Here is a 22,657-nt window from a genome sequence, read left to right as displayed (position 1 = left end):
TTTTGAAGTTTGAGGTGATCATAAACCACACATTTTGAGCAGTTTACAATCTGATAAATTATAAATAACACACAAAATTGCAAAAAAATATGAATACAATAAAAACAACACTTGTGGCTGTTTTGGTTGTTGAAAAGATTGTTGTTTTGATTAAAATATGTGTTTCAATGGATTGTTCATTGGACATAACGATATAATCTCAAGGTACAAAACAAGATAATTTCTAAGAATATAAAATATATGTTCTAGTTTAGAAATTCAAAATAAGAAAAATATGGTAGGTAGAGAAGTTAGGATGCTTTCCAATCAGTATTTGGTATTTTTATTTTTGTAATTATGGCCAAGTTAATATTTTTCAAGTATTTTCTGTAACCATCTAAGAATCTGATCATTTTTTCTTTGTAATTTTCCCCACCTTGCCTTGCAGAAGTTTTCTAGATCAGAAATATTCTTGGGTACCTTCACATATATTGCATTTGAGATCTCCCAATAGACTTTTAATAATATTCAGATTTAGGAAATAGTTCCACATTTCCTTCATAGTTGAATTGGAAGTATGTTTTGTGTTCTATTGCTGTAAAAGCCAACTTCTTTTTAACTTCAATTGTTCATATTTTGCAGAAATGTGTAATATTTATTTTCACAGTTCACAGAAGTTGTGTCAACCTCTGTTCATTTAGAAATTCATTGAAACCTAACAGTTTAAATAGGCATGTGCAAGCAGTTGCGTACAAGTTGTAGATCATTATGAGAATATAGTAGAGAAGCCTAATCATCAAGACAGAATCCCTATCACTCATGAGGACTATATATGTGAAAAAGATGCATTTCTTATTACCTAATGGTGGTTCTGCGTTTTCTTTTCCGTTCATTCATGCCAACTTTTTCATTGTATAGAGCTATAAGTGGAAAAATAATTAAAAATAATATTAATTAATTTCAGGGAACTAATGACAATGTTGCAAAACATCTTGTGTCACTGTACAGTGTTTAATAGTTGTTTCTGTTTGTATTTAGTTTTTTATAAAAGATGCTTGTATGTGATATGACAGGTGTAATAGAGTTTATTAAAATTCAAACAAAACTATTCTTTTATAGCAAACATAATGCGTTATGGTTGCTATGGTCTTGCATAATAATTGCTAAATTGTTTAGAATTATTTTGTTCATTATAACTGTAAGGAAAACACATTTGACTACATCAGGAGCATATGACGTCCAGTATGTATATATTGGGATAATACATTTTTTGGCATTTGGTCTCTGTATACTACCACATTGAATTTGATATGAAACATTCAAGGTGTGAGTGAAATGAGGACTTTCAGCTTAAATTCAAGGGTTTGACAAAAGTGTGGTCAACCATTAACCACTGAGGAATTACAGCCATTTTAATATATTTAATATTCCCACCTGTATTTTTGGTGGCTCATAAATGATGGGAGAAACTAACATAATTACAAATATAAGGGTTATTTTAATACTTGGATGAAAATCCTTTGCAGGCAGTAAAGTCTGGAACCTATGCATGTGTCCAAATGATGAGTTTCTCCTTTGAGATGCTTTGTCATGCTTGAACTACAGCCTTCAGTTGTTGCTTGTTTGTGCATCTTTTTGCCTTCAGTAAATAAATAGTATGCTCTTGGGTTGAGATCAATGATTGACTTGGCCAGTGAAGAATATTCCATTTCTTTGTCTTGATTTCTTGGCCTTTTATTATCAGTCAAGTCCTCAATAAACACTGGTGTCCCGGTTCCATTGACAACCATATATACTTATACCATAACATTGCCTGTGCCATGTTTGACAGATGATGTATGCTTTGATCATGAGCTATTCCTTTAATTTTCCATACTTTTTCTGGTATAAATTAATTTTGATTTCATCAGTCCAAAGAATATTTTTCCATAATTGGTGTAGTTCCTTTAGGTGTTGTCAGAACAAAGTCTAATCTGATCTTTCTGTCCAGGAGTGTTACCAGGGCTTTGCACCTTGTTGTGAAGCCTCTGTGTTTACATTCATGAAGCTATCTCTTGACTGTAGACTTTGATAATGACATGCCTACCTCTTCAAGAGTGTTTCTTGCTTGGCCAGATGTTGCAAATGGGTTATCTGGTCATCACGTTAGTCATCATCCATGGTCTTCCAGGTCCTTGGTGCTGCTGACTCTATTAGCTAATTCTTTCTTTTATACTCCAAACTGTTGTTTTGGCTATTTTGAATGTTTTTCCCATCTCTATGATGGATTTATTTTGTTTTTGTTTTTTCATTCTAATGGTGACCTCTTTTGCATAGATTCCTCTTTGGATATCTGGAACAAAGCACACCTGGAACTGCTTGTCAACCATTGTCCCATTATTTATGAGTCACCAAAAATCAGGGTACATGTATTAAAATGGCTGTAATTCCTCAATGTGTCATGCCACTCTTGTTAAACCCCTTGAGTTAAAACTGACACTCTCCACTTCATTCATGTTGAATGTTTCATTTCAAATTCAATGTGGTTGTGTACAGAGACCAAATGCCCCCCAAAACTATCATTGTCCTAATATACTCTATATAAATCTGACTGTATATTTGGCCAAGAGCATTTGTTCTGCAACCTTTGCATTTGTGTAAATCTACATATTCATAGTTTTCAGACTAATTATTTCATAATTGGCCTTTACACATGTTATCAGGCAAATAAGTGTCATCTTCATGAATTCTCAAGTTAAAATGTGTAAAGAGTATTACTTCTTAAAATAGCTTTATAATTGCCTGCTAGAGTTTAGGAACATATTTAGCATTACTGGTTTAAGCTGTAGATTCTACTTTACTACTGTATTTTTGTCAGTGAGGCTGTGGAAATATTATTTGATTTTGTTTATATGCACTTTTCCCATACATTCAGTGAATATGTATAGTGCAAAAGGAATAACACTGTTTCCATAACATTAATGTATCTGGTTTCTATTTACAATACACAATATACATCAGTGTGAAGGGCTCTACTTATATAGATACATATGTTCATACTAACAAACACAACATTTATTATAATGCAAATATACAATAGCTTAGCTTTCTACAAGTACATGGCACTTGACCTGGACATAGATTGTAATTCAGTTCTTCTTTTAAGAAATTAGGGAATTATTGTCTGAAAGCAAACATGTTTCTTGTATATTTTCACTGTTTCATGTACGATCTTAAGTTTTGAAAGGAAAGAAGTTCTTTGGAGCAAAAAGAATACCACATTTTTTGCCTATGTTAACAAGTCCTTAAAATACCAACATTTCATCCTTAAATTCAAGGCTGTAGTCCACAACTACAGCATTATCCTAAACGTAATATTCATTTGGTCTAGCAAGTTGCTGACAAGTGTTATGTGTGTATCTATGTGGGTTTAAAACTTTTCAGGCTCAAATGCTGCACTGTCTTAACTTGCACATAAAAACAAATAGTTTTGACTTTTAAAAAAAATCTGTGATACCTCCTACTTGTTCTGCTTCCTCCAACCACTTAGTTAATATGGATTTTAGTTTGCAGGCATTCTTGAAACTCAGTTGCAAGTTTTCAAACCGGCAAATAGTAGTCTGGCTGAATTCAGAGCCGTGCACTGCAGCTAGAGCTTCTCCAACATTTGTTTGTGTATAGCCTGTCAAAAGAAAATAGATATAAAGAATCAAACTAAAAACCTAAGGTCAAAAAAGAGTAGTAGGTGTAGTTATTTCCAATCATTAAATATGATATTTCAGAAGAAATATATCTTTCAGTTGTCTAGTTGCATGAATTACATACCTAGCTTAATTCTTCTCAACTTGAATTCATTGGCAAATTTTTCCAATTCTCTTATTTCTGGAGAATCCATATCTATTGGTTCATCAAGTGACTTGGCCTTCTTCCGAAATTCCTGTTTAAAATCAGTGGTAGGATCAGCTCCAAGTAGAGATGGATGCATGGAAGTAAAGCTGTGGCCTAGAGCACATGAACTGGCACTTAGAGCATGCTCAGGGAATTTATATAGGCAAGGAGTGAGACCACCTGTTCAGAAGCAAAACACATAAAAGCTTTCTGATTAAAAACCAATTTTAAGGAGATAAAATATTGTATTACTTAAGTGTATATCAATCATTGGTAAAAATGGGTAATGATGGCTTACATTGTTAGTGATTTGAATTCATAATAGTTTTTAGAGAACGTGTGCTTGAATATTAATCGCAGTATTACAATATCTGTAAAGAAACTGAAGATGGAAACAGGAAAAAAAGGAAAGTCATTCAAAAGATCTCTGAACTCAGAAGGCTGTTGTAACTTCAGATTGGGAAGCCTACATTGGACAAACAGTAACTGATTTTTTAAAAGTTCATCCTTATTTAAGATGGAAAGAGTATAGTAAAATATTATACAGTAGAGATGTTGACATCAAATAAATCTAAATAGATATTCCATAAGTACAAAGACCCTTAGTAGCAAAACATTAAGTTAGATCAGCATTCTGGGTGGACGTTGGAAGATTTCAGGAGTTAACAAATTACTCACAAAAATATGGTAAGCAACAGAAGAATAAAAGTTCCAACCAAGGTGGTATACCAAATTTGGAGAACAACTTGATAGCCAACAGAAAGGAAATTTAAAAATAGTACAAATTATACAATAGCTTAATTTTACAAACTTGCAAAAATAAAGCTTAATATCATCTGATTCAGATTATAACCTTTTATGAAAGGGAAATACCAGATGATAAAGCTGGTTTTAGTAGAGACATCATTGTTGATTCACATTGGTTAAATGTGAAATCCAGAACATATCAAATCAATATGGGCTTCACTGATTGTAGAAAAGTCCTTGATAGGGTACACCAAGTCAAGTTATAGAATGTGTTTACGATAATGGGAATCCCAAAACATTTCATTGTCGTCATGGAAATATGACAAAAAAGGACTAAAAAAACCCTCATTCCAAACAGAATATGGTGAAATACACTAGCTCTAAGTTGGAAAAGTTAGACAAGGCTGTGTACTCTCCGTATTTACTCAATTTGTAAGCTGAGGGTATATTAAAGGTGGCTTTATGAAAAGCATCTATCTTTATTGAAAAGTTTATAATGCTGGAAAAAGTAGAAAGAAATAGAAGAGAACAAGAAGCAGCATAGTAAGTATAAATAAAGAAAGTACAAACCACACAGAAAACTAGACCAATAAGAAATCAATATCTGGGAAAATCCCAGAAAGAATCAGCAAGTAATGAGTTTACAAGCACTTAGAAAGAAACACGGTGATTACTAGAAGCCAGAGTGGTTATATTAAAATATGTATCATGACAGACAAATCTTATTGCTTTTTAGCTAAGTAATTATATTACTAAACTAAGAGAATGGTGTAGATACAAAATATCTAAACCTCAGTAAGGCATTTGAATAAGTTGTCTCTACACATATTCAGTGTATGCTATTTTAGATGAGGATAGATAATCCACCAGCCACATAGATTCATAGTAGATTGAACAACCATGCCCGTTGTTTGGTCCTTAATGGATCTATGATTACATGGAAGGAGGTATACATGAGAGTATCTGAAAGTACAGTCCTTGGCACAATGTTCTTCACTATTTTTATAAATGACTTAAGGATCTAGAAATTCATTGAGAAAAATTGCAAATGATAAAGTGAAAGATGATATAATCAGAATGCAGGCTCATGTTTCAAAAAATCTTGAAAGATTGTATGTATCTAGCAAAATTCTGTTCAATGGTGGTAAAAGTAAGGTCTGCCTTGTAGGAAAACCAGGTGCACAAGTACAAGGTAGATAGAATCTGCCTCTGTAGAGCACAGATTAAGTATGAGCCAGCAGTTGCTGCAGCTGCAAAAGAGGCAATGAGACCCTATCAAGAGCACAGGAAGAGAACACTTAGTTTAAATAAGAGATGGTTAAGAGGAACTTCACTAGGGGGGGGGGAGAAACTTGCCTTGTAAAGTGCCAACTCCATTCACAACATTGGGATGAGACATGCTGCAGGTCTGTAAAATACGGCTTTGAGAGAGGCTTGCTGCCAGCACATCTGGAGCAGTAGGCTTGATACCTATTAGAGATGGGCGGGAGGGAGAGGAGACTGCAAGAATATCAATTGAGAGATAAGGAATTCCACCTTAGCTTTAGCCCATAATAGCATTAATAAATAATAACCATTCCTGCAACTTTTTCTTTTTTTAAAAAAATGCATTGTATTGTGTCCATCTAGTGCAGCCTTTGTCAGTTTGGAGCCCCCTAGATATTGAACATTTAAGAAATATTTCAATTTAAAATACTGTTGTTTATTCTGTAGATAAATTTAAGGAAAGGGGAAGCTACTGAAAGTTAGGGAATTAGATGCTTGTATGGACAAGTGCTTGCCATCTTGACCTATCTGCAGCAATATATTGTGCTCCTCCAAGAAGCATCTTGTAGTTCCTTTCATCTCCTGCAGGTGAACTGGGCTTCTTCCCTTCTCCCCTTCTTTTGACATGGCACCAGGAAAAATGGAAGGAGAAAAGCACCAGAGAATGGATAACTAATAGCAAAAGACCAACTGGTCTTCTGCTCCCAGTAATTGTCAACAAAAAGGGGTTTTCCATCTCACCTATCTTTTGCCCTGTGGCTCTTAGAAGATGGTCATCCTTGAGCCAGCATATTTTGTAGCACTTAGTCCCCATGACAACATTACTTTTGTGCTGTAGTGAGGAAGAAACTGAACTTTAAAAAAAAATATTAATGTGTCCTATATAATTGATACTAATAAGTCATGATCTCTTTTATAATCTGCATCAGAAAGTATCTTGACTGACTTGACATATCCACAGATAAGATTTACATCCATGCTGTTTGACATGTTGAAAATACTCTCATCCAAATCTTTCTGTAATTTCCAGTTCCTATCTTTCTATAGATTTTACATTCCAATCACTTGTACCAAAGGTGCTTTTTTCAGAAAGCAGCTGGACTTTCTTTGTTTGCAAGAGGTAAAACAAGAAATACACATAGTATTATTTATGGGTGATTGGAATGTTTATGGAGATTCTCAGTAATCTAGGTAATGGTTGTCCCAAAAGTGCTTTTTCAAAAGGCAACTGGACTTTTTTTTGTTATTCCTTGAAAGCATTCCACCTCTTATCCAAGAAACTTCTTCAGTTCTGACTGAATGGTGGAAAATGGAAGGCTTTATATTGCTTGCAGTCATCTGGTTGTCATCACTCTCATGACCAAGTTGACTGCAAGAAATATAAATCCTTCCATTCTCCACCATTCGGTCAAAATGTAAGAAGCTTCTTGGATAAGAAGCGAAATGTCTTCTAGGAAAAACAAAGAAAGTCCAGTTGCCTTTTGAAAAAGCACCTTTGGGACAACCATGACCTGGATGCCTGAGATCTGCATGGACATTCCAGTCACCTATAAATAATACTACATGTTTTTCTTGTTTTATTTAGAACCTTTTGCTGTTTTCCACTGAATATTTATCTGGAAACTTTTTTTCCTCTTTTTATTGGATGCCAAGATTCTTTTAGGAAGTTTAAATATTTCGCATGGAGAATTGCCATGATAGATAATGTAGATGAATCATGAGAAATACTATGGACTGTTCTACAGAGATTTAAATCAGTATTTTTCAACTCTGGCAAATTTAATGTGTGGAATTCAGTGCTAATTGGGTCTTAAAGTTGCCAAGGTTGAAAAACACTGGTCTAAATAGTGTCTTGGACACTATTGGAGTAAAATTGAAGTAAAATTGCTTCCCACTCTTTTTCATAGTTCCCTTTTCTTTTGTTGTTCTTTTTTCTTAAAGATAAATAAATGAAATAAATGATTTACAACAAAACAAAGCATTTTTTTTTTACTGCAGTGTGTAATACTCCTTGTCACAAGTCAAAAGAAGTAGCAGTAACTGTTCTGGGATGTTAAACCAAGCCAAGTCTTGTTAATATCTGGATGACAATCCTTCAGAGAAAAGCAGATCTATAAGCTAGAATGTGAATTTGCAGAAAAAAGAAAACAACTCCTGAAGTGAAGCCATTTCTGGCACATTGTCACGAAAGGTACATAAATAAATTATGAAGTTCTTTGGAATTCAGATTCAACTTAAAGGAGAAATTATTTCTATAATAATGACAATAGAGCAAAGAAAGGCCTTTATCAAGATATTTCTCATGGATCAGACCTCCTTATATAAGCATTTACAAATCCTTAATGGAAAGACAATTCAAATGATTGGTCTTACATTTATTATACTTAATATCCATACTTTATATGCATTATAACACTTTGTGATAATACAATGACAATATTAGCTAGTGAACCAAAAGTGAATGGCACTCACTTTGGCATTAGGTTTTGGTAATTGCTAGAGGTAAGCTATAGTTTTAATGAACAATTACTTGGAACTGTCTTTATTACTTCCAGAGAGTTAAAATGCTATAAATTTTGTTTCAGAAAGTATTTCTTACCTGCCATCATCCCATACGCAGTTTGTTGGTTTCCATAATGACAAGAAGGAACAGAATAATGCAGACCTGGAGGCATATTTCCCATAGTAGCCATGGAAAAGCATATATGGGCATATTTAAGGGTTGGGTTCAAAGACAAATAGATGAGACCAATAAGAACATGTTCACGGATTCATAAAACATTATCTCTATCAAAATACATGAAAATTATCTTTTGGATTTGTCATGAGTTGAACTCAATGAATATCTTAAGAATACAATATTGTTTGATTTCTACATGCATCAATTCGGTCATCCAATTTAAGGACTACATAACTCCAGTTTTCATCACATTTTCTCCACGTAGTAAGCTATAGGCTAAAACATGGAATAAACTGAGCAGATGGTGAAACATTCAGCATATGTTGAATTATGTATATTTCCATTCATGTGATATGTTTATATATCAATTTAGTAAACTCATTTCCACATGATTTTTATAAAAAAAGGTTATCTAAATAGTAACAGTACTATAAACTATGATTATTATCAAGTGGTTGAATAAGCCAGTATATAATTTCAATAAAGGATTATAATTACTACTATTATTATTCAGTATACTGTAAACATTTTTAAACAATCCCTTAGTTTCCAAATATAACATAAAATAAGTATTTTACTGTATTACAGAGATCAATATCATGATAGCTGTATTTAATTTTCTTTTATTCACTTTTGAACTCTGCTTCAAATTCTGTAATCATGCTCCTCTAAAATTACATTTAAATTGTTCTATTATTTTATCTGTAAAATGCTTTGAAAGAATGATACTCTGCAGTGTAGTACAATATGAAATAAAATATTTGAAAATATGTACGGTATATCTCATATAGCAAGAAGAAAGAGATCAACTGAATAATTGCTCACACCTTCTTTGACAATCTTTTTTGCAAATAGGATAAGTATACCTGCATGGAACTCTCTGAGCAATTTGTATCATAAAAAATGAAGGGCTGAAATACATGTTTCAGTGTAAATATATTGTTTTCTTTTTAAATGACACCTTGAATGGATAAAGATTAGGAATGGTCATGACAAGTATAATTCTATTATTTCATTAACATATGTCAATGGTATAATGAATGACATGTTCTTTGATTATTTCAGAGTCATGGCCTATGCCTGCTAGTTTTACCTTCATTTCTTATATTAGTATATATTTCAAGGTCGAGCAACAAAAAATCCTGGAATCATTTAAGATTATGCATTGACGTGTAATAATATTGCATATCTAAGACAGGTCAGCACTGTGAGAGGTAACTTTATATCATGCAAAACAAAATGCATAAAATATTACCTGTTGTATTAAGAATTAACTGGGCTAATGTCTTCCTGATTATGTTAATTATCCTTTTTATGCAAAAATGGTGATGACACTATTACATTTTATTTTCAACCAATATTTTAGTTAAAAGCATCCATACAAATTTGCAAACAAACATGAGCAATTTAAGGCTGATCCTTTTCTGGGAACTTCAAAAAATAAATTTAAGGAATTTGTATATATTGTACTATTTAAAAGAAGGCTGCACAAAAAGGATGTGCCAACATCATGACGATACGGACGTGTGTTCTTGATTCCCCGAGACCGCTGCCGATACTTTTGCCTCTGGATGGTCCAATTGGGCCTAAACCGTCCCATAAAGATGGTGAACAGGAAGAATACATCTTGCTGATCTCAAGGACACCACAAAGTCCCTGGTCGATCCAAGAGAAATTCTTCAAGCCGGTGACAAAAAGTTCAGCCCCAGGCTGATGAAGTTGGGATGGCTCCGGAATGGAAGGAAAGCGGAAAGAGAAAGTGTGTCTACCTGGTGAGGAAACTTTACTGTTTTGGAAAAGACTGCCCAAATTTTTTTAAAAGTTAAATTAAATCCGAAAGCAGAAGAAAACAAGCAGCAAAATTAACCTATACTGGATTGCTTTGGATAGTGTGTTTCTTTTTCTTTGTAATTCTACTTTGTGGATTGAAGTGCTCGCAACTTTTTTTTTTCTTTTTAAAGAGAACGGATCAGTTTTTCTTCTATTTTTTATTTTTTAATCTATAGATTAAAATCATCTTCTTTATTTCAACAATGACTTTTGTTTCTTGCTATTAATTCCATTTAAGAACTTTGTTTCTTTTAAGTTTGAAATAACATTAGAGAGGGGGAAGCAATTCTGCCACTTGGAAACTGGAGGCTTGAGTTATTGAAACAATGCACTTTCCCTTTTCCTTTTGATCTCACTGACTTTGTATCTTGAGGCACTGCAACTTGTTTATAGAAAGTGACAAGATGAGACGATGTAATTAGAAAATGAATTTCTATTAATAAATAACCATTATAATAATAACAATGAAATGACAAGGGATATGGTTAACAATATGTATGTATGTATGTATGTATGTATGTATGTATGTATGTATGTATGTATGTATGTACTGGCTCAATAAAAGGAATTAGGATACAAATAGTAAACAGCAACTTGGAAAAGAGGATTAGAAATGTTGTTATCAAACATAATTAATTCTTACTTAGAACATGTTATAAAGGTGTAATGCTATTGGATGATATTAGAAATAATTAATGAAATGTCATTATGTGGTTGTGTTTTTAATTTTGGATTATTTCATGCAAAAGGACATTAAAACAATTATAGTCAAATGAGAATTGTGGGATGCTGATAGTAAGATATATAAAGATTTTTGATTTAAAATATACAATGTGATATGACTGTGGAAGAGATGCATGAAAGTTATTTGTAACCAATCGACACACTTCTACAATATGTAATGAAAGATGATTTTGTTTGTGTGTTGTGTTTGTCTGCTTAACCAAAAATAAAAATAAATTTTTTTAAAAAAAGAAGGTTGCATATGATAATTTGCAAATCACCAATTGAAAATAAACCATTCTGCGGTAGGCTACTCTTGACCTTAATTGTTACATATATGAAGCAGATTTTAAATAATTAAAACAGAAATAAATTATAGTCTTGAAACAGCTGAATAAATCCAGATCTGAATCCCATTACAATACAATAGCAGAGTTGGAAGGCACCTTGGAGGTCTTCTAGTCCAAAACCCTGCCTAGGCAGGAAATCTATACCATTTCAGACAAGTGGCTATCCAACATCATCTTAAAGACTTCCAGTGTTGGGGCATTCACAACTTCTGTAGGCAAGCTGTTCCACTGATTAACTGTTCTAACTGTCAGGAAATTTCTCCTCAGTTCTAAGTTGCTTCTTTCCTTGATTAGTTTCCACCCATTGCTTCTTGTTCTGCCCTCAGGTGCTTTGGATAATAGTTTGACTCCCTCTTCTTTGTGGCAACCCCAGATATATTGGAACACTGCTATCATGTCTCCCCTAGTCCTTCTTTTCATTAAATGGTTCCTGCAACCATTCCTCATATGTTTTAGCCTCCAGTCCCCTAATCATCTTTGTTGCTCTTCTCTACACTTTTTCTAGAGTCTCCACATCTTTTTTACAGCATGGCGACCAAAACTGAATGCAATATTCCAAGTGTGGCCTTACCAAGGCATTATAAAGTGGTATTAACACTTCATGTGATCTTGATTCTATCCCTCTGTTTATGCAGCCTAGAACTGCTTTGGCTTTTTTGGCAGCTGCTGCACACTGCTGGCTCATATTTAAATGGTTGTCCACTAGGATTCCAAGATCCCTCTCACAGTTATTACTATTGAGCAACGTACCACTTATACTGTACCTGTGCATTTTGTTTTTCTTGCCTAAATGTAGAACCTTACTTTTTTCACGATTGAATTTCATCTCTACGCAATGTTTTATTTGCTTTTTCATTTCTTTTGAATTCAAAATGAGGTTTCTGTTATAACTACAAGGTAGAACATAATGTTTAAAAATGTTTAAAAAGGATAGCATAATATATTTTCAGGATTTTTTGCTTTGTAAGTCTTCCAACTACCATACCATTGAAAGCTAGAAATCTAGGAATCAAACCCAATTTTCCAGAAGTTGCATTTAATTTTTCCTCATGGGAAAGAAGTTTGTTTTTCCTAGAAATAATGACTTTCATGCATCATTCATGTTACAAGATAAGGGAAGCATTTATCATAGACATTTCATTGGGTTGGATATTTTTGGGGGATTTGCAGGTAAACTGCAGTGCTTTAAATGTTGGTGATACAGCATGGGTTGCACAGGTAAACCCACCAGTGGCTGGCCAGGTTAGGTGGTCTTAATAGAATGGACCTTATAGATTCATTTTAGTTTGGCCTTTTACTCCAGTGCCCTGGAGTCCCAAAGTTGACTTTTAACTTCCTCATATTACAAATAGGGCTGAACAGTGTGGCAAGACTCTGTAAAGGAGGGGCACAGGAAGCCAGGCGTGGGGTAGAGATAGTACAGAGAAGTTGCAGAAAACTGTTGGTATGAATATCTGCTTTTGTAGTTTTCCAAGATGTACTTCCCTGTTCTGAACAGGGTTTTTACGTTTTGTATGAATACGCCTCTTTAAACGCCCTCTGATTGACGAAGTTTGATTAAAGGTATAAAATCACTGCCCTGGACATAGCCAGGCCAGTTCAGATGTTGGTGTGTGAACACGCTGAACTCGATGCATCCAATAAACCTGTTTCTCTTCCTTCGTGGTCTCAAGTCCTGATCTTTCGTAAGTAGATTACAAACCTCAATCTGCTGCAACATTTTTGGCGAGCCAGCCAGGAGTTGAGGGGTCTTTGGGACCCTCTGGAACGTCCACACCGATGTCAGAGCTCATCTTGTCAGGGGGAACCTCCCTGGCGCCAACGGACCCGTTTGATCCGAGGGACTTCCCAGCGACAGAGGGCTCTGTCAGCAGCGTTTGGCGATTCCAAGAACCACCAGAGAAGGACCAGAGACCAGGCATCTAAAAGGCTGGCCAGCATCGCAGGAGGGAAGCCAAGTACATGAGGCAAGTACTGTGGGAACCCTATTTAGACCCGGACTCCTTGTTGAGCCGGAGGTGAGGCCTGATCTCCCTCACTAGGTGAAAGGTTTTGGGGAGGATTGTCTAGTGTATGTGTGTGTGTGATTGAAGGGGGGCTACTGCATTTCCCTACGATAGCCGTGTCCATCCGGTATCCTGGGTCAGAAGCCTGTGTGGGGTGATTGCTAAATCCTTGTTGTCTGGTACCCTGGGAGGAGTTGGGGGGGCAGCAGTGTTCCCTTGACCCCTTACAATGTATGTTAAATCATTTTAAAGAAGGATATGTGACTCAGGACTATGGCATTGAGTGAAGCAGGCATGAGCTTAAAAAGTTTTGTGAATCTGAATGGCCCACTTTTGGTTTTGGGAGGCCTAACCAAGGCAATTTTTGATCCCAACATAGCTTTGAATGTCCATAGGTTAGTGTTTGATCCTGTTCAAACAGGATCCGTATATTGATGTGTAGTACAATTTGTTGAGGAGACAGCTTGGCTAAAAAAACAAATGCAAAAGACCAACAGTGTATTCTTATGGCTGTTCGGGTTGCACACCCCAAATGTCCCAAGCAGATACCACCAATCCTAGCTAGTGCCCCAGAAGACTTGCCAGAACAGGAAGAGGATCACCACGACCCTCACCACGACCATGCCAAAGGGAGGCTACACCTAGTAGCTCAAGAGACTTGAGGGCATCAACAAGCCGAGCATCTGTGGAGTGGATAGAGTGAGGGCTCGACGGTGTGACCTCTATGATGTCAGAAGAAAGTCCTGTCAGAGGGACAGGGGATGGGGACCCTCTGAGCTCACCAGAATTTTGGGAGAAGAAGGAAGAGGAGATAGAGCAGTCTGAAGAGAGGGAGAAGATTAGAATTGCAGTGTCTAACATTCTAAAACCTGATGTTCCTGCTCACACCAATCTGGCTGACTTTACTGAGCAATGATTCCCTTCAAGGGACCCGAGATGGAGCCCCTATGACCCCCACCAGTTGACTCTGCTACGTAATCATCAACAGTTAATTGTAAGGGCTGTCCGGCTGGGAGGAAAGCCAGCCACTAAAATGTCTAAACTCTGCCGAAAGCCCTGAGGTTTTTATTTATGGTAACCACTAACCTTCCTGAAAATGCTCGGATGCTAGCTATGGCCTTTATTTCTCAGTCATCTGACACAAGCTGTAGAGGCTGGAAGGGGCACTGGGGAAGCCCCTCAAGGAGCTTATGGAAGTAGCTAGAAAAACTCTCATCAATGGAGACTTGTTGGAGGAGAAGAAAAAAAAATCAAAAGATGCAGAAAAAAAGCAGAAGTGCTCGCGGCAACAATTAGGGAGGGGAACAGGGCCCCACCCTTGGGACGGAACCGATGTGCCATCTGTTATGAACATGGCCACTGGGGAGGGGAGTGCCTCAACCGGGACTGGGCTCCACCCCCTGAGGAAAGGGAAGATGACCGCCCTAGGATCCCCCCCCACCTACCAAGCTGCCCGAGGAGACGTGAATCTTACAGGAGGGCCTTCAATGGCATGCAGAGGAAAATGGTTTTCAGTCATTGATTCAAAAGATGCTTTCTTGTTTGTCTTCGAATGCCCAGTCACAGGCAGAAAGCAGCAATATGCTTGGACACATTTGCATCAAGGCTTTGAAAAAACTCCCCCACCTTATTTGGAGCTGCATTAGCCATGGATTTGAAACTTTTAGACATTGCCCCACCTGATGTGGTTTTGCAAGATGTAGCTGACTTGTTGGTCACAGGCCAGACGGAGGAAGCCTGTCATGCCACTGCTCCTCCTACAAGGAGAAAGGAGAAAGCCCCACTACTCCTTCTATAAGGAGAAAGCCTACGAGGCCTCTCGGACCAAAGCCCAATTAATGCAATTGGAGGTCAGATATTTGGGCTACGACATCCAATAGGGACAAAGGACTCTGGGCCATAAATGGAAGGAGGCCATTTGCCAATTGCCAGTCCCACGAAATAGGAAGGAATTAAGGAGCTTTTTGGGGGCAGCAGACTTTTGTCGCATTTGGATTCTCAATTTCACATTGTTAGCAAAGCCACTCTATGAAGCTACCAAGGGGAATGGAAAAGGAACCCTTGAGGTGGGAGGAAGAGGAACAGAACAGCTTTTTGGAATTGAAGCATGCTGTGACTCAGGCTCCTAGTTTTCTGACTTGACAGCCTTTTCAGTTGTTTGTGGACACTAAGCAGAATATGGCCATTGGGGTACTGACCCAAAAATTGGGAACATGGTATCGTCCGGTTGCATATTTGTCTAACCAGCTGGATCAGGTGGCCAAAGGGTGGCCAGCCTGTCTCAAGGCTGTGACAGGAACTGCCCTACTTACCCAGGAAGCCAATAAGCTCACCTTTGGACAGCAATTAAATATCTACACCCCCCATGCTCTTCGAGCTGTCCTAGACCAGAAAGGTCATTTGTGGCTTACCAATCCACGAATGTTGAAGTATCAGGGGCTTATTACACATAACCCCCTCATCAAGTTTGTCCAATCTATGCTTTGAATCCAGCAACCTTGTGGCCTGAACCAGACTCTGAAATTACTCATGACTGTTTGCAAACCATTGAAGAGATCTATGCCAGTCACCCAGATTTGAAGGATAAACCCCACTCACACAAAGATGTAACTCTTTGTACAGATGGAACCAGCTTTCTACATGAGGGCGTGCGAAAAGCAGCTTATGCTGTAGTCACCCTTGATGATGTGTGGGAGGCCATGCCCCTACCACCAGAAACCAGAACTACATGCCCTCACAAGGCTTTGGAATTGGCACGAGATCTACGAGTCCACATTTGCACAGACTCCAAATAGGCCTTCCTAGCCATCCAAGCCCATGGAGTTTTAGGAAAAGCTCTTCACAGGAAAAGGGCCTCATCACGGCTGGAGGAAAGGACATCAGATATGACCCCAAATTATGCGTTTGTTGGACAGTGTGTGGGCCCCCAAACAAGTTGCCATTATGCATGTATGGGTCATCAGAGAGGGGTTTCAACAACTGAAAGAGGAAACAACAAAGTTGATCAAGTTGCCAGAGCAGCAGCCTTGGATCCCCCTTCTCTACAAGCCACATGCCTCACTCAGCCCCAGGAAGAACAACCCCCATCGTATAGTCACTCAGGAACCCAGCGAGCTGAAGCGATAGGGGTGGAACTACTAGATGGGTGGTGGGTTCTGCCGGACAAAAAGGTGTTTGTTTCCCAGCAGTTGGCATGGGATGCTGTCTCCTCCCTGCATAAGCATTTGCACTTAGGAAAGACGGCTTTGAAAAAAAAGCCTTGGCTCAGGGAGGTCTATGTCAACAATTTGTCTAGCCTGGCAGCTGCTGTTTGCTCTCAATGTCAGGTATGTGCTGCTAATAACCCTCCGTCAAGGCCCAGTTCAGGTGGGAGGGTAAAGAGGGCAGATCACACCATAAAGGATAAGTTGGCCAAAATTTGTCAGGAAACTCATCTCAAATGGCCGGATGATGCCCACAGCATGGCGTTGCTGGCAAAGAGGTGCACTCTCACCGAGGAGTTGGGTGTCTCGCCATTTGAATTGTTGTATGGGAGGGTTCCTAATTTGCGTGGCCCACAGGTGTTGCCCAACCCCAAGTTACAGACATGGTGAAGCTCAAACAGTTGCCAGCCCTGGATGCCATAGTCCACAAATTGCAAAAATATGTTCTGTCTTGTCGTTCTCATGGAAATGTAACTCCAGTCCACAACTTCCACCCAGGACAAGAAGTCTGGGTGAAGGACTGGTAGAAGGAACTATTGGGCCCCAAATGGTGTGGGCCGTATACTGTTGTTGTTTTTTCTCCCCTTGTTGTTAAGGTAGCTGAAATTAGGCCTTGGATTCACTGGACCCGTTTGAAATTGGCTGTGAAAGCTTACTGGAAGGCCTCCAGTGACCCTGCCAAGCCTCTATACCTCACGTTTCGGAAACACCAGGAGGACCGCCACCTCTTCTGCGGACACACGGGAAGCTGTCGCTCTACGAACAGGTGGTGAAGAACCAATGCCCTCTGCAGGTGTCGCTCCAGGTGCCGTCGACACCCATCGCACAGGCAACGTATCACGTCTACCATGGACACTCCGCCCCGTCCAATGCCCAGGCACAACCATGAAGACTGACTAGCGCCTACGCCGAGCTGTGTGCATTAGGAGAGGCCTGATGCCGGCAGTTCTGATCGTGGTTTTTCTCCTATTCATTTCTATTCTCATTGACTCTCTTTATCTCTATCAGGCAATCTTGGCCAGAGCAAAGGGTGAGGCCCATTGGTGGTGTGGGAAGTTCCGAATGATTACGGGGACCCCCGCTCCATCCTTTCCTATAGGGGGGAATGAGGATAATGGGGGTACTCCCCAACAAACAGAAGCTAGGCCCCTCACCTCTACAAATGACTCCCCTCCACAGGTAACTTCTGAGCCAATGCTAGAAGAAATGGGTTCAGGGCCTTTCCCCCTTTGCAAAGACTGCTTTTATCAGGGTGAACAGGGACTGAATTTTGTGTATAATAAACGCTGGTTATTAAATTGCCATCCGGAGGAGGGGCCATCGCCCTGTTCAGAGGAGACAGGGAACTATTGGCAGTGTTGAATGAACCCCAATGTCATAACTTGGGCACCAAACAAACGGTACAATTCGACCATTAGGTGCCATCAGAAAAAAGCCCATTCAGAGACCCTTCCCAGACCCCTTTCCAGAAAGGACAAGGGCTCAGGTGAAGTGGGCCCCCCTTGATTTCAGTCTGAAAATGGAATATGATATAACTTATGACCAGATTCCCATAATAGTGGAAATAACTTATCAGCTTATTGGGGATATAGGGAATCAGTGGTTTCTACAATGGTGGTCAGAGAATGAAAATCTGTCAAGCATGGATGCACAAGGTCTGAGTAAGTACTGGCACATAGGTGTAACGTGCAACACTAGTGCTAAAGCCAGTTGCCTGGAGGTCTGGATAACCCAATCCAACTACTTGGAAACATATCAATGCCATGCGGGGACACTTGACAAGAACCTCAGCAGAACAGCTATAGCCACCCTAAATACACAGGGAAAGGGAACGGTGGTTCTGGAGCCACTCCTACAACAGGGTAGGAACCCCCGTCCCACATGCACCCCTCAGGAGGATGGGAGGGGCGTCTCACAAGGGAAGGAGAAGGGAGTCCCAAGGGAACCCAGGGCCACAAGGGAGGCCATTACCCCCTCTCCATTGGAATGCACTCAATGCCTGCAGGATCCACAGAAGGACAAAAGGAAAAAAAAGCCACAAAAACCCCATCTAGCACTTGGGAAGCCCCGGAAAACATGTATTGGATTCGTGGCACATGGGCCTACGAAGTCCTCCCTGTGTTCTTGGATGGATAAAACATTCGTTCTTTCTATTGCCCATCCAATCACAACAGGTGCTAGGGGTCCTGATGACTCAGTAGGCCCCATCCATCAGAAGAGGAAGGTAGACACAGCCTTCTCTAACTTTCCTTGTAAGGAACTGGCTGAATATGAGAAATCCGACATGTGGAATTCAGAGAGAATCGTATGCACCTATGGGAGGGCCACTAGGGCAGAGGATGGGTCTTGGGGTTACCGCACCCCAATCTACATGATCAACTGGATCATGCATTTGCAGGCAGTATTGGACTTGGCTGGGGAGAGGATTGATAAATCTTTGAATATCCTCTCCAGTGCCACTGGCAAACTCTGTACTGCAGTGTACCAAAATCGATTGGCTCTTGATTACCTCCACGCAAGGGAAGGAGGGTCTGTGGGAAGTTCAACTTGTTTAATTGCTGCCTTCACATTGATGAGACTGGACGTGTCATTAAGCAGCTCACCACAGAAATGAGGCAACTCACTCATGTCCCAGGGCAGGAATGGAAAGGTTTTGATTTCACCTCCACTTCTAACTCCTGGTTCCCAAAATTGCCAAGGTTGCAGGCCATCATTGCCTTGATTGGTCTGATCGCAGCAGGCTGTGTAATCATCCCCTGCCTTATGCCAATCTTTGTCCGCACTATCACAAACTCCTTACCCCTCTTGATGGAGAAATGGGCCACTGAAAAGGTCCTGGCCCTGGTGGGATGCTCAGAAGAAGGACGCTCGAGCAAATATATTGGGCTCATGCTTCATGGAGAGGAACCTGCCATTTATGAAACTACACAGTAATCTTAGGATTGGGTGAAGTTTCAATAGGGGGGAATGATACAGCATGGGTTGCACAGGTAAACCCACCAGTGGCTGGCCAGGTTAGGTGGTCTTAATAGAATGGACCTTATAGATTCATTTTAGTTTGGCCTTTTACTCCAGTGCCCTGGAGTCCCAAAGTTGACTTTTAACTTCCTCATATTACAAATAGGGCTGAACAGTGTGGCAAGACTCTGTAAAGGAGGGGCACAGGAAGCCAGGCGTGGGGTAGAGATAGTACAGAGAAGTTGCAGAAAACTGTTGGTATGAATATCTGCTTTTGTAGTTTTCCAAGATGTACTTCCCTGTTCTGAACAGGGTTTTTACGTTTTGTATGAATACGCCTCTTTAAACGCCCTCTGATTGACGAAGTTTGATTAAAGGTATAAAATCACTGCCCTGGACATAGCCAGGCCAGTTCAGATGTTGGTGTGTGAACACGCTGAACTCGATGCATCCAATAAACCTGTTTCTCTTCCTTCGTGGTCTCAAGTCCTGATCTTTCGTAAGTAGATTACAAACCTCAATCTGCTGCAACATTGGCAGGATAGCCAAGGTTATGCTGTACAAATTTTCTCACATGTCTCTTGTTCAGAAATGCAGTTATTTATGTATAGAAATCTTTGTCTTTTGTCAAAACACATTCCTGTCTGGGAAGAATCATTCACTTTAGTAAAGTTCAGATAATTAGTTAATTGTTATTATTATCATTATTATGCCAGAATTATGGCATTGATTAATCTTTTCCATTCTGCCACCCTCCATTTGTTCTTAAATCAAAATTTTGACCCAAAAGACTTTGGTGATTTGGACATGGAATGATGTAAACCAAACTGTACTAAATCTAGACCACTATGCTCAGGCCTCCTAACCAGTCTTTATTGATTAAAATCACAGAAAGTATAAGAGTGTGTCTAAGATGATATTACTTGGTCATTGAAGTAATGATGACTATTTATCCACATATTACATGATAAGACATTTCTACCAATGAATACTATAAGTAATTATCCTGGACTGGTCATTTAAAAGAGGAGAAAGAAAGAGAAAGAGAGAGGAAGGAAGGGGAGCATACAAAACAGCTTTTAAAGTTGTTATTGTTTTTCTGGGGCATATTCCTATTTTGTTCTACAGGATACAGCTGTGTAACAAATTATATGTCAAACTATGTAAATGTGTTAAAATGTTAATTCAGCAAAATGCCAAAGTAATGAAACAAATAAAATATTGAGTTTCTTTTTAATATGGAGATGGCTATTGATTTACTTCCAAGCTCAATGCAGAGTTGTGATTTAAGATTTGATCATATCGAAGTTCTGATCAAAATGACACCATTCCCCCCCCCCCCCCGGAAACTTCAATTATTGCCTATTTACTAACATTGCATTATTTTCTTGTTCCAAAAAGCTATCACAGCAAACTTCGGTGTTTGAAGAGTTTAGAAACCATTATAGGATACTTATGTGCTTGTTATTGTTGTTTTAAATACCTTAAATTACTTATTTACATTATTGGAATTAAGACAGTTTCCATTTATTCATTTATTCAACCTGATCATGAACTTCTTTGCATGGAAACAATGTCAGTAGACTATTAGATATTCATTGTTTTGAGTTATGTGTAAGAATGAAAATTCATCTAAAAAATCCCTTTTTACCATGAATGTGCATTGACAAACACCATTCAATATCCCTAAAATATCTTGCTATCAATTGATGTACAAAACAAGAAAATTTTATTTATTTATTTATATATATGTATGTATGTATTAAAAACACAAATAAAAACACATATATATATATATATATATATATATATATATATATATATATATATATATATATATATATATATATATATATATATATATATATATATATATATATATATATTCGTATGCATATATATGCTTCCTTGGAAGTCTGTCTCTTTGAATACTTTTGGACTTATTAAGTTAACAAGCAAGCACTCAGAAGTAAAGCTATTATTTAATAAAATAAAATACAAGTTCAGTTATAATCTTTCAGCAAGAAAATATTGGGTAACAATTTTTCCAAGTTCTCAAATGCAATTAAGAATTTCAAAATTTGTAGTTCCGTTTAACTAGAAGGAAAATATTTCTTTCAGGTACAACCATTAGCTCCCCAATTAAATTGATGTGAAATATTCTATAAACTATATTAATGCTTGTAATTATGTGGACAATGATAGTTAGCAACGGAAAAACTATTTTTTAAACAAATCATAGGCAAGATAGAAAGAGGTAAAAAGTGATTTGTTTTCATTGCATTGCAATTAAATTACAGTCTTTCATAAAGAAATTCAATGTTTTTACATTGAACAACATGATAGATTGCTTTCTTTACCAATGAATTTTTACAATATTAATAGTATTCCATATTTCATGGATTGAATTCATTACAGTATTTGAGAAAGAGCATAATAAAAATTAGATGGAAATGCAAAATCATTTTCATATCACCTGAAATAAACTAATTTTGCGTAATTAGCATCAAAATGGATTAGTTCAGGATTGGAACACTGACAGATATCTACCATGTCATTACCTGACATTTCATAAAGTGTAAAGTTTTCACTTTTTCCATTCTGTACCAGATGTTTTTAAAAGGAAATAAAACAAAAAAGTTTGCATTATTTTCAATTCAATGAGTTCAAAATGTTAAATATTGAGTAGAATGACATGATTTTCTGGTCGAATATTGATTACAAAATTAACCTCAAAGAGTAGTGTGAAATCAAAGGTAATTAAAAGACATAATAAGCTAATTAAATACCAATTTTGCTTAAAGGATTTCTTAAATTATTTGTATAGCATAGCAAAGATGCTAAACTGAAGCCAGTAAAATGGCACACTGATAAAAATAGCAATTTTATAATAAGAGAAACGGTACCTGTAGACACCACATTAGTGGCATGATTGGAGACGGGCAAGCACTCTGCAGCACTATGATGCATTATTAGAGGCAGAGTGGGAGACGAATCAGAAGTCAAGGGGATGAAGGTGTCAGCTGAAGAAAAGACTTGACAACTCAT

The 22,657-nt window shown here is 37.9% G+C and overlaps 1 protein-coding gene across 1 annotated transcript in view; it reads right to left on the bottom strand.

Annotated features, from left to right (window-relative positions):
- The window catches only part of POU1F1 (POU class 1 homeobox 1), a 24,443-nt gene extending 1,786 nt beyond the window's left edge, over positions 1–22,657 (bottom strand). Inside the window, exons 1-6 of the mRNA XM_087721506.1 lie at positions 22,516–22,657; positions 8,459–8,524; positions 5,950–6,063; positions 3,784–4,026; positions 3,476–3,640; positions 839–899 (exon numbers count right to left, since the gene is read on the bottom strand). Of these exons, the coding sequence (XP_087577632.1) occupies positions 839–899; positions 3,476–3,640; positions 3,784–4,026; positions 5,950–6,063; positions 8,459–8,524; positions 22,516–22,657 (791 nt within the window). The remainder of the gene's footprint in view (positions 1–838; positions 900–3,475; positions 3,641–3,783; positions 4,027–5,949; positions 6,064–8,458; positions 8,525–22,515) is intronic.

This window comes from Thamnophis sirtalis, unplaced genomic scaffold, assembly GCF_051295495.1.
Source record: "Thamnophis sirtalis isolate CommonGarterSnake01/CBP01778 unplaced genomic scaffold, rThaSir2_p1.2 scaffold_8, whole genome shotgun sequence".
Classification (NCBI taxonomy): Eukaryota; Metazoa; Chordata; class Lepidosauria; order Squamata; family Natricidae; genus Thamnophis; species Thamnophis sirtalis.
The sequence above is the reverse complement of the archived record's forward strand: the minus strand, read 5'-3'. Positions and strand labels throughout refer to the sequence as shown.